This window comes from Augochlora pura, chromosome 6 (assembly GCF_028453695.1).
Source record: "Augochlora pura isolate Apur16 chromosome 6, APUR_v2.2.1, whole genome shotgun sequence".
Taxonomy (NCBI): Eukaryota; Metazoa; Arthropoda; class Insecta; order Hymenoptera; family Halictidae; genus Augochlora; species Augochlora pura.
This window is the reverse complement of record NC_135777.1, coordinates 20,552,430-20,565,035: the sequence shown is the minus strand read 5'-3', so window position 1 is coordinate 20,565,035 and position 12,606 is coordinate 20,552,430. Positions and strand designations below refer to the sequence as shown.

General features: G+C 49.5%; 2 protein-coding genes across 4 annotated transcripts in view; one reads left to right on the top strand and one right to left on the bottom strand.

Moving 5' to 3' along the window:
* The window catches only part of LOC144471005 (choline transporter-like protein 1), a 75,154-nt gene extending 71,624 nt beyond the window's left edge, over window positions 1-3,530 (top strand). The window contains exons 14-17 of the mRNA XM_078182641.1: window positions 967-1,133; window positions 1,208-1,300; window positions 1,393-1,485; window positions 1,556-3,530. Coding sequence (XP_078038767.1) covers window positions 967-1,133; window positions 1,208-1,300; window positions 1,393-1,485; window positions 1,556-1,624 — 422 coding nt within the window. The 3' untranslated portion in view covers window positions 1,625-3,530. The remainder of the gene's footprint in view (window positions 1-966; window positions 1,134-1,207; window positions 1,301-1,392; window positions 1,486-1,555) is intronic.
* A 4,602-nt stretch (window positions 3,531-8,132) lies between these two features.
* Snrk (SNF related kinase) overlaps window positions 8,133-12,606 on the bottom strand; it is a 32,111-nt gene continuing 27,637 nt past the window's right edge. The window contains exons 5-8 of one of the 3 annotated variants that reach the window (XM_078182400.1): window positions 12,176-12,527; window positions 11,504-11,641; window positions 11,314-11,419; window positions 8,133-11,191 (exon numbers count right to left, since the gene is read on the bottom strand). In XM_078182400.1, coding sequence (XP_078038526.1) covers window positions 9,107-11,191; window positions 11,314-11,419; window positions 11,504-11,641; window positions 12,176-12,527 — 2,681 coding nt within the window. In that variant the 3' untranslated portion in view covers window positions 8,133-9,106. The remainder of the gene's footprint in view (window positions 11,192-11,313; window positions 11,420-11,503; window positions 11,642-12,175; window positions 12,528-12,606) is intronic. The other 2 variants (XM_078182401.1, XM_078182402.1) reach the window with 2 other exon arrangements.

Sequence of the window (12,606 nt, the reverse complement as noted above, 5' to 3'; positions counted from 1 at the left end):
ATTGGTTTACCAGTTCCACCGTTAAATTCAATCGGTTCTGCGTGCTGCCTTGTGCAACGACATCGTGTACAGGGAATTTCAAAGTTATGGCCCGGGGATGTATTCGATATTTTTGATAGAATTTTCAATATCGTACTATACATCTTTACATTTTACTTCTCTGTCATTTGAGAGATTTTAGTAATATTTCTAGATGTACTGTATTTCTATAATTATTTATTTAAGTCGTTATAAATTTTGACTGAGGAAGGAGGAATATCATTATTTATTCTCCGTTTACAGTAGATATATTTATTACACCTTCGTTTTAATGAATTAGGTTAAAAAAGGCTTGATTATATTTTCGTAAAATCTTCAATTCATATCCTCTTCTTGTGTTAATAATTTTTGAACTCGCTGTACATGCAACATTTAGAAGGACATTTAAACATCTGGAATAGTTCTAACCGCAATAACGATTTTTCTAGTTGATTGTTAATTAAATATGCTCAACTGCTGAAAAGCTAGAAAACGGAATGTTAAGCGAAATAAAAATTCTCTGCACTACTCACAATGCACAGAACCTTCGCGGATAAACATTTCTGCTCTTAATAATTTCAATCATCCAGAAGTAACGCAACAATATATTCAAATTTTTTGAATCCTTGTTTGCTGCTTTGTATTCAAGCTACTCTCTCTCTCGTGTCTCGTAACCGCATAAAATCCTCGGTCTGCTAGTGGCAAATATAAAAATTCTCTCCGAAAAAAGAGAGCAGCTCGCATCCGGCGGAATGAAATAGATTTTATGGAGATCAAGGAATATTTTAAGGTCCGGCAATGTTGCGCGAGGCATCGCGCGGCGTCATTTCGCGCACGGTTGAATAAAGAATCCCGGAGAATGGTCGCGCGAACGAAATAGCCGAGGGATACGCGGCCCGATAACGAAATGCACAGGTTTAAAGACGCGATAACGCGTGCCGGTTGCAGCGATCTACGGGTGCAACTTCTGCACGGGCGGCAGGAAGGCGTTCACCGCTCTGTCGAGCAACATTTTAAGAGTCGCCGCCATTAACAGCGTCGGCGACTTTGTCCTCTTTCTGGGAAAGGTTCTGGTCGTTACATTAACGATCGTCTCGGGCATTTATCTGATGCAGGTACGCGAGCGCTAGCTTCTCGAATATATTCGCCCGGGCAGTCTCGCGAGCTCCTAATTTTCTTCTGCACTTAGAAAAAGGATGGCCTGCACCATCCGTGGGTGCCGATAGTGGTGGCCGGGCTGTTCGCTTTCCTCGTGGCTCACTGCTTCATCTCCATCTACGAGGTAAATCGATCCGTGGCCGTGTAAAAAAAGAAAGAAGAAAGGACTCTTTTCAGAGATCGCGACCGTTTAACACCGATTCCCGTCTGTTTCAGATGGTGATCGACACCATATTCATCTGCTTCTGCGAGGACTGCGAGAAGAACGACGGCATCAGTAGGCCGTACTTCATGAGCCGCGGTTTAATGGTAATCGGTGCCGAGACGTCGATTCTCGCTAATCGGGAATCGATATTTAATAAGGTCCCTTTTGTTCCAGGAATTCGTCGAGAACAGCAAAAAGGCGCTGAATTATCTGGATCACCCGCCGTCCAGCCCTCATCCGTAATAATAACCGAAGACCATCTGAATCGCAGATTCAGCGAATGAGCGGTTCACGCCTCGCAGAAAAAACAAACAAACAAACAAACACCACTTCCTGTCGCGCTGTACTACTCTTCCGCGAGTTTTAATAAACGGGTTGGAGCGATTCTCTCGGCTTTCATTTACATGTTGCCACGTGGAGGAAGTCTGCCACGAGCCGCGGACAATTTTGATCGACGTATGACCTCCTTCCGTATCTCGGCTCCCCGGGCAGGAAGATTGAGAAGGAACCGGAGGATAAGCGAGATAAGCGGGCCAGAGAAAGCTCGCCGCAGAAAAGACTGATCAAATTGAAAGAGCGGTATTGCAGCACGGAGGCTGGTCTAACCCTGGAGTGGATTCGGCGCGTTGCGACTCTGTTACGCGGTCGCCGATCTAAGAAAGAACCCTAGAATAATCTTGTCGTTCGAGTCTTCTGGGCGCAGACTCGTCTAATTGGATCGGCGTCGTTACTTCCGAGGAAGTTTGTTCGTGCAGCCATCTTGAATATCGGGCTTGAAAAGAAGGAATCCGTCGACCCAGGCCCGGACAGCTCAATTACTCAGTCAAGAGAAGACTTGTCCAGTATTCTGCTCAGTCCATTCTTTCCTCCTCCCAGCCGCCGCGCGCGCGCCGCCTTCGAACGGTAGACAGATCAAATTGTCTGGGACTTAATCCTCTCGCTTCGAGCGTCTGACATATCCGGCGTCCGCGCACGATTCCGGCGCGCGCTTCCGTTCAGTGACAACACTTCCGCGGACCGGACTCTCGAAGCGAGAAAGGGTTAAGCTTACCTCTCCGTGCCGCGCTGCACATAAGTTTAGACGGCGTCGGTAACGCGCACATTGTTCTTCCACGGTGGACGAACGGCAATTGCTTCTGTCGTCGCCTTTTCGACTCGCCGACCTCGGCCGATCCGTCAGCGGCCGCAGCTTACACGATAGCGTACATACCAGCAGCGTTCACATTCCCGTAAACGATGTTCTACGATGTTCCACGATGTTCCACGATCAGCGAAGAGTTCTTGTATTTTTTTATAGACGATCTTCTCTGAACGACGCGTTTAAGCTAGATTTAGTGGCGCCGTTTTCTGTGCGTTTACCACGCTCGGTATCAGCACCGCCACTGTCACGCGGTGCCGTACTTTATGTGTACAAGCATAGCGTTCCCTTGTTACATGACGCATAGATAGCGATCAAATTTACTTTCCAGTATTCGACATGTAGTAGACGAGCGGACTCTACTTAAGAAACGAGTTTACTTAACGCGCATAGATTGCTAATAGTATATACGTGTAATGTATATATATGTAATAAATGTGCTTCGAATTTTCGATCGCTCTTGAAGTGTCTAGAAGTCTAGATTAAAATTGAAGATCTGCTTCGGTGTCTAAAAGTTTAATAGATTCATTCGCGTTCGTGTGCGTCGAGTGCGACGTGTAACGAAGGAATGCCGTGCGGTTCGGATAGCAGAGGCGGCGAGGAACCGCCGCGAGATGCGCGCGAACTAGGGGATATTTTGTAAAAAATAGTTTCGAACTGGACATTGGAATTGCCGCAGGAAAACAGTTTGAATGGCTGCCAGGAATGGCGTGCGCGCGGCATAGATCAAAGGTGATAGCGCGAGCAAACTGCGCGCGGGCAGATACGCGTCGCGATAATGCGCGACTATCCGGGTAATTGCGGGTACATCGATCGCCACGTTGTATATAGTTTTTCACGCGAGCCAGCCCACCAATGATGTGTCTCCTTCACGTATGCCACACGGTTTTTTTTTTGATAATCGATTCGCCCGCGGCGAACGAACTCGATTCCCGAACGCGGAAGCGCGCCCGCGTCGATCGAACAACCGATAGTATTACGATTTTAATAAAAGAAATCATTTGAGAGTAAGCTACCTGTCGCATTTTTCTTAAACAACGCTGTATTTACGATGCAACCGTAATCGTAACGCTGAAGCATGCCGAGCACTAGAACTGGTTTGCCCTCGTCTTACGTAAGTTATAAGATATTGCATTTACTTAGTGCTAAGTGCAATTTGTACTAAAATATATTCTTGAATAAAAGATTTCGTTAATCATTTTCCACGAAAGCGTCGTTGTGATTTCAATGATCCTGGAATAGAATAGATCGGTCTGTTGACCGGCGATGGAAACGTTTGGCGAAAACTCATTTTACACATTATTTTATCAATAACAATGAAGCAGATGGAACATTTGATACTAAGCGGAAAACTTACTTTGTTCGAAGAGAATGATCCAGTCTTTCACACAGGTGGCTCAAAACAAATAGTTGTCGAAAAGAAATGAGCATACATTCAAAACAGTATTCGCGATGATTTATTAGCAGTGCACCGCAACGATCGTCAAACAAAATAATACTGTAAATTTAATTACCTCTCGCGGCGGTATTTCTTCTTATCGTCTAATTAAAAGGAAAGCGACCTCGAACAGTCGCAGGGAACGGAGAACAGGATGGGTCGTCACAGCAGATCACGAAGTTCGTTACTTTTTCATTTATTCGATTCGGGCACACAGTTATTGCATGAATGATTATGCGTGCCCGTCGCCGAAGGATCGCTCCTCCGTTTCGGGCACGCAAGTGGGTCGTTTCGTTACACTCAGCTGGCAGTTAACTTGGGTCGACATTTACGAAATCTAAAGCGGATACTTTGTCGTACATATGTATGTGTATGCTCGCCATTATTCATTTTTCCTCCTGCTCCTTCCTTTCTTTTTTTTTTTTTATTAGCGTTTTCGTGACCGAGACTTGGGCGCTTTGATGGATCCGTGTATGTGGTATGTTTATAATGCGTGTCTATCTCTCTCTCTCTCTCTCTCTTTCTCTGTGTGTGTATGTATTAGACTCGTGTTGTACAGCTTGATCGCGTTGGTTCCGGTGGAAAAAAGATTCACTTACAAAAATTACCTCGGGACATTGTACTATGTGTGGCGTCGTCGTCGTCGCGACGACTGCAACGGGACTAGCGAACATGAGTTAGCGTAACACGGCGCTTCGCCTCGCGAAGCAGCTTTTCTCTTGGGGGAGGGTGGGGGGGAATAGGCGCGATGCTCTCCTTCGTTCCTCCGAAAGAGATCCCTCGCAAACACGAAAATATCTCTTATTTACCATATAGATATAGTCTCCGCCGGGAGTGACACAGCGCGACGATTCGCCGGATCACCTTCCGCAGGTGGGGTGACAACAACTTTAATGTTCCGGTGCCGCCAGGTGTCACCAACAATGTAAGAAACGTTCCGAGACACGAACGCGCCACGTTCGCTCGAATTTCGCGCGACTCGACACCCGGCAACGCGCCGCTGGTTCCCGTGTAGCTTTTCCGCTGAACGAGCGAGATTCAAGGGTCATGGGTCTGCTCTTTGCCGCGCCTCCATCGCGCGGAATCGTTCTAATGCCCGTTCGCACCTTCCCGCCGATACTCTGGGGACTCGAGATCTAACGGAGCGTGACCGACGCGCGTTGGACGTCGACGGAGTCCGCTTCGATTTCGCGATTCCGCTCCACTGATTTCGGAGCTAGGATCAGGATCGTCGCTTTGATCGTCTCGCCGAGTCGTGGTCGCATGCGATGCAACGCTTCCAACCGAGTTTTATTGTACAATTTGTTCAGTCTTAACCCATTGGACAGGCGAAAAATCAGAGAATCGGGGATCGTCGGCAGTGACGACTGGAAAGGACCGCCCCCTTCGCGGGATGTGTAATAAACGGGCGTGTGCGGGAACCCGGAAATGTCGGGCAACGACGGAGCCCCGAAAGTATCTTGCGATCTCGGGTAGACTCTAATTTGCCTCTCCGGAATACTGGCGAACCATGAAGCTATTGAGTTGTGAGACATTTCTGACGTAAAGAGTGTTTGAGCATCTTGAGAACCGGCGTAGTCCCAGAATATTATTTACCCCTTCAAAATGTTCGAAAATTCCACAGATCTCCAACTATGAGACACTTTCGCTACACAACCCAATCCGACCCGAATATTTGTGAATTTTGTGGACAAATACAGTCTCAAATTGTTACCGATCTCTTCGAAATTTTAGCGAATCTCGCAACCCTATCCTAATCCGACATTTGACGATTTTCTGATCAACATGTTACACGCCTCCCGTAAAATTCTGGAAAATTTCAAAGATACTTTCGGAATCTGAGGCTCGGGTCCCCGACAGTTTCGGATTCTTTCACATCTCCGATAATAAATAAATTGCTGCGTCAGGCTACGCGTGGCTCGGCATACGCGATCGCGCGCTCGACGCGCTGGGCTGCTATTCTCTCGGACTATTAGGGGTCTACGGTTCGCTTCGACGAGGAAAGGATCGGAACTTGAAGATCGAAATCGTGATTTTTCGGAAACGGTGATCGCCGTTCGTTTTATCGCAGACTTTATGGGTTGCGGACAGTTTTATTGATTCGAGCATGCACCGGTACCGTCGAGATGGTTTTATGGTAGAGGTTTTCATCAGTGTGATACGTGCCTGTCGTATTCTTGCCGAAAAGGGAAATCGAAATACGCTCTTGGTCTCTTTACGAAGACTGCGGATGTTTATGCAAAATACGATAGTGGGCTTTTGTCTATGTAAAAATATGTATAATGACAATTTTCTTTACGTAAATAATTTCACGGCGGGTTTCTTGTATAAATGTCTATTGATTTAGAGATTCAACTTTAAAAGCGATGATCATTGATTTTCTTGCACCCTGGACTATCCGACTCAAATTCTTTATTTTGGCACCAATTGGAACACAAGTGCAGAGCACTTTATATAGTAAAATTTTAGTAGATCGAAAGTAATATATCCACACCCTCCAAATCGATTAATTTTCTTGCAAGCGTCTAATCTCAGCTACATCATCTTAACTGCATAAACTCCACAGTCTGCTCTCGATCGGTGCTTGGACCTTGTCATCGAGATACTAGGTTGCAACTATTCCCTATACCCTGATATGGATTCCCATCTTGCTATGTCGCTAAGAGTGACAATCTACGACGGACACAGTCTTCTTCGAAGGATGAGCGAGGAATGGAGACAATAGAAAACACTTCGTGAGAGATGCAGACAGGTATCGCACGCTCGCGAAATAAAACGTTGAGACAATCAAATAAAAGATGAGATTCGAACTGATCCCAACAGAGGCAGTATAGTACTGGAGTGGTCAACTTTCGATGCACAAAATTTCTAGCATCGACATCGACAACCTCGAGACCGACGGTACCAGAGTAACAATGCAAAAAAAATCGTTTCGATCTTCAATGGATGTACCGATCGCTGATACATATAAAAAAGGCGGGTGGGGGGGATGGTGAAAAACGCGCGCAAAGCGATAATTCTGCCGAATGACCTGCATTCGATCTTCGAAGCAGTCGAATCCCGGAATCCAAGAAGCTCCGCGGGCAGGATCCGTGATCGACGCGCCGGCAAGATATGCTTCCGATTTGTCATGGATCATCGTTCCCGGCGTCGCGTTCAGCCTTCGTCCAGTCGCGATCGCTTGACCCTCCGACGAAGCTGGTCCGCGCCTTGATTCGACAACGACGAGGAAGGTGTCACGCGGCGCTCAGCCGGCAAGCGCGCGGACACTCGCCGCCGTTCGTGTGCCGATGCGTCGTCTTCAACAGGCTTGACGAACTTCGCGGCGGGAGAGTTGAGTACAAAATGTCGAGAGTCGGTGAGAGCAGCTCTCGTTGGGATCCCTCGTCATTCCAAGTCGTTTCTATTCCCGTAACGTGTTCCGATTGCAATGCGAGCTGTCGTTCTGTCGTCGTTTCTCCACTCTGTTTGGTCCTAGAATGTATCTTCTCAGTCGAATAGTAATAGCAGTGTGCACAAGAAACATTGTCTAAATGTACCGAGCGGTTAGAAGCTTCGAGAACTTCCAAAAGGAGGCTCGTGGTGCTCCCAGGATCTAAAGATCGTCTACGTACGCTACGTTTCAATTTGAACTCTCCCCTCGATCACGCTGGATCCGAATACAAAAGATCGTGAAACCAGTTTCGTTTAAATCGTAATAATACTTCGCTGCCACGGCTCGCCGACTCGAAACCGGAACCTCTCCGAGGCTTCAGGACTCCCTGGCGATCCTTCCCTGAGGGGGCCGAGGCTCCTTCTTCCATGTCGTTCTATTCTTCGCGTATAGCACCAGTGACGACGCTTTCATCGAGTTCGCGTATGCGTGCGCCGAATCGATATGCACATTATACAAATTCGATGTCGTTTTGCTTGGAACCGTTCGCGGTTTGTTCCGCCAGGGTTCAACGGTACGTAGGAAAATACTACGGTGATCTTAAAGAAGAACAGAAAAGGGTAGGGGGGGCAGATAGATAAATAATAGAGAGGGGGCAGCTAGAGGAAGACCGTCCACGATCGCGGCACCTCGACGTCCGCGTAACGTCAGGATGATTTGGTTGCGTTGCTACCTCGATTCGCTTGGTTCGCGTGACACGCTTTTAAATAATGATAATAATATTAATCGTAGTCAATAATAATAATAATAATAATAATTATCATATAATAATATTAATAAACTCTGCAATATTCAATATAGGTTTGTTCACACGGACTAGATACACTTCCCGACGAGCGACCGATCGATCGATGCGCTCTCTATTCCCTCTTGACTCGACCCTTGTGCTCGTCGACACGCATCGTTCAAGGCGCGCGCTTGGAGAGGGTTAAAGAGGGAGGTGGGCAGGACGAGGAGGGACGAGGCGGAGGTGGTGGGAATGAGCCATGAATCGGTTGAATACATTGACCATTGACGCATGCCGCGCGTAATCACCGGGGTCGTGGCTAACGATTACCACAATCTCGCGTTCGGATGATCCGTTCGCTTGTAACTCTACGAATCGCTTCACGTCTGCACACTCGTTGTGTCGTTACGGCCGACCTTTTACGCAACAGCGTGTCTCTCCGCGTTATTAGAAAATAGATTGCACTTGGTGATAACCACGTGGCCTCTCTCTCTCTCTCTCTCACACACACGCACACTCTCTCTCTCTCTCTCTTTTTCTCCGACTTCTCTCCCAGTCCCCGCGTGTCCCGCTCCGTGCCAGTAATCGTTAATTCATTGTAGCAAAGGAACATTGCGACGCGTTCATTGTCGAATCGTTCGATTCTTGTTCCGCGAGTCGCACGGTGATTCGCATTTCGCACAAAAACCATAGCTTCACACGAGATTCAGAAAATCTTAGTTAATTCATTTGCCCAAACTCATCCGAAATAAAAAAGATCCATCTGTCGAATAAAATATAGAAAATTACCAGTCGATCGAACGGATATTGCTAACAAAATATGACGTTCTATTCGATTCGAGGTGAACACATTCTTAGCTTAACAAATAAGTAGTTACATAATATCGCCGAAAAATTTTATATGACCCCGAAGCTATGGTTTTCGGTCTAAACCACTCTCGTTTCCCGAAACACCGTGCATCGGTCCGCTGGCAGTTGTTGCCGCTTTATCAACAGAGGCTGCAGCACTTGGAGGCATCGCCTAGGTGAATGTGACAGACCGTGGGCAGCGCGGTGCACCCTTTTCCCACGACGCTCTCCTGCACCAGATGCGACAGACCGAGGTTCTGATTGATGTCGCCGTCGCTGCCGCGGTGCTGGTGCTTCGCGTCGCACCACTGCCGACGTTCCCGCCACTTCTCGTCCGCCGCGGTGCAAAACAGCATGGACTTCGGCGAGGGCGGGCTGACACGGTCGCGGGCGATGCTGCCGCAGGATCGAGCCTTGTACAAGCGTCCTTTGCCGAACAAACCTGGTAGAGGCACGCAGAGCTTCTTGTGTACGGCGAAGTAGCGACTCAGCAGCCGAATCTTCCTGTTCTTGCAGTCGTTTCTGTTCATGGAACCGTTCCTATTCTCTTTATCGTTGGACGGTATCTGGTTCCCCGAACCACCATTAATGTCCCACCTATCGTCATAGCACATCTCGATTCTCTGACAGCAGTCCCTCTGCGATTCCTGCTTGTTGCACCGTCCGTTCGGGCTGCACCTGTTCTGGCCGTTCGAGGGCGACGACAACGAGGACTTGCCAGTGCTCAGGGACCAGCTCTGCAGCAACCTCTGTCCGAAGCCCTTGGCCTTCTGCATGGTGGCCGCCGCGTGGGACATTGTCTGCGCGATGTTGTGGGACCCCGTGCTGCTCTGCGACACCGAGGACGACGACGAAGATATACTTTGCACCCCTAACACGGCCGAGTTTCTTGACACGTGACACTGGTTATGACACGACGAAGGCGCTTCGGCCTCTTGCACCTCGGTGATCCGGTTCAACGACTGACTCTCCCTCAACCGCGTCTCTCCGGCTTTTCTTCTGCCCGCTCGATGCCTTCTACCAAAGATCACCTGACTCTCCCCGGACCGGTGCCTCCCGCCGGTCGTAGTGGTAGTTTTGGTGGTCGTGTTAGTCGTGTTTCCATTGTCGTTCTGATTCGTTTCGTTCGAAGGCTCCGTCGCGTGCTCCCCGTTCCCTACGCCTCCGCCACCACCGCTTCCGCCACCACTCCCTCCGGGGTCTTGAGAATCGCTGGAGTCGTCGTGGCTGTCGCGTCTGGAAGGCAGTTTCGCAGACGCGCCCAACTTGTGCGCCCGCTTCTTCCTGCTCTCGCTGTCGTCGTCGCTGGCGTCCGAGCTTGAGCAGGAGGTAGTGCGTGTCTTGTGGAACTTGCTCCGTTTCTGATCATACCCTGAACTCCTTACCACGCGACACTTGGAGCTGCCGCTCTCCGGCGTCGGCACAGCGACCCTGTCTCCGTCCTCCAGGATCTCATTCAGGGTCAGCTGAGGCAACGTCGTCGAGGTGCTGCTCGGCGACGGCATCGTCTTGTACTTGGGTGTCAAGGTTAATACACCTTCGCTTAGAGCCACAGGGTGAAGCGGGATAGACACCGTCGAGGCCTCCGTCAAAATGGTCGTGGTAGTGGCGACCGTGCTAGAGTCGGACGGTTTCGCTGGCAACGCGGATTCCAGAGAGCACCCAGCCGACCGGTGTTGCGCACCCATCCTCCACTTATTCGGTGGCACGGGTCCCACCGGTTTCAAGCACTCGGTCACTGACATTGGCCTGCTTTCCGTAGTAGTTTGCTTTCTCGCCCAGCCAGGCGGGTCCCCGAGACGGTTCTTCAGGTTCTCCTGGTAGGTGGAGTCGAGCTTCGCCGGCGCAGGCACTTTCTCGAACATGTTGCTCGGCTGGGGCCTACCAGGCGCGTTCAAGTGGTTCGGCGGAGCGACATCGTTGCCGTTGCCGCTGCTCGGACTCGACAGCCTCTCCTCCATGTCACTGATGACGGACACGACGCTGCCATCCTTCGGCGGCGCGGCCCGCTGAAGCTTCAGGCTCGGCTTCTCCGGCAGCTGGGACAGCCGGTCCTGCAGTATGTGAGAAAGCTTGCCCTCGGAGCGCGAGCCGCGCCGATTGAACGAGTTCAGCGCGGAGTTGCTGCCCCGCTCGTCGCGACCCGAACACGAAGACACGTCGTCCTCGTCCTCGTCCTCCTCCTCCTGGACGATACTGCATTTCCGAGTGCGGACGTTCTGGAACTGAAAAGGCCATCTTTTTTCTCACGGGAGGAACGCTTTCTTGGCAGAGCCGGCTCGAGCATCTGCCATTGTCGCGGCCCGCCAAGCGGTTCCTGACGGCGCGCTGTCATGCGAATACATACCTGCGGCACATCGCCCGGCGTCCGTGGCACGCTCAGCAACGACTGGTTTACGGTGGTCAATGAATTTTGCTCCGTACGCAAGTTCGTTGCCGCGTCGTCTTGTCTGCTGAAAATAACCGGACACGGTGTTAGACGCGCCGTAGCAGCGCGCTCGCGCGGATCGTTTGATTTGTTACGAGTTAATGATCACCGAGCATACTTAGCCGAGACGTTCAGGATTTCCGGCCGGGACTTCTGCACCTGCTCTTGACGGTGAGCCCGGAGCTTCCTCTCCGCCAGCAAGAAATACGTTGCCGTTATGTGGTTGTACTCGTTATTGTCGAGGGCACTGTGGACGAGATGAACAATTCCTTCAGTAGTTTGCCTTTACCAGTTATCTAATCTTTGGCATTCTAGTTCGCTAATTATTGTAACTATTTGCGCATATATATGTGGCAATAGATTACAATTAAATAGAAATTAATTTCTTCCTTCAATCGTTTCAGTAAGTCAAGTAGCCGGCTTATTTTTTCCATAACCGAAGAAAATCCGCAGCTCCGATAAAAAAGTAAATTGGTGGAAAGCCAACAATTACGAAGGACGTAATTTTTAAGGATTCGGAATTCAATACCAATTAAGGAATAGCTATAGAAGCCAGATCACATCCCGCAGTTCTTTCGTCGTCCATATTATAACAATAAGCAACACTTGATCAGATTCCGTCAAGTGTTCGAATACTTATGGCCCGTGGCGTATATATATGCGATCGATTGACACAGTGAATGGTATAAGTGGCGGGGCTTGAATTGCGTTCTTTTCGAGAGGAGCCACCGGCATTTCACAATGGATCGAACACCAGTTCATTCGAATCCGGTCTACTCACTCCAATATTTCTTCTTTGGTGGCGATGTTGCCGTTCACCATCTTGATGATTATATGATTATGATGATCGTCGGAGACCTGTTGCCTGGACACGAGCGGCAACGCTTCGACCGAGTCGGAGTCGGTGCCGATCGCCAGCCAAGGATCGGCGGCGATCTCCTCGAGGGTCGCTCTGCCCTCCGGTTCGCGGACGAGCATCTTCGCGATCAGTCGTTTGCAACCGTCGGACACGTGCGGCGGTATCGAATACTTGCAGTCCATGATCATCGTCAACGTCTCGCTGTCGTTCGCCTCTTGGAACGGCGCTTGACCGCACACCAGCATGTACAAAATCACCCCGAGCGACCAAACGTCTGCAAAGAAAAATCACAATGGACGTCCGACTGATAGACCGTCGAAGTTCGCTTAAACGGAGAATCGTTCGGCGAACTG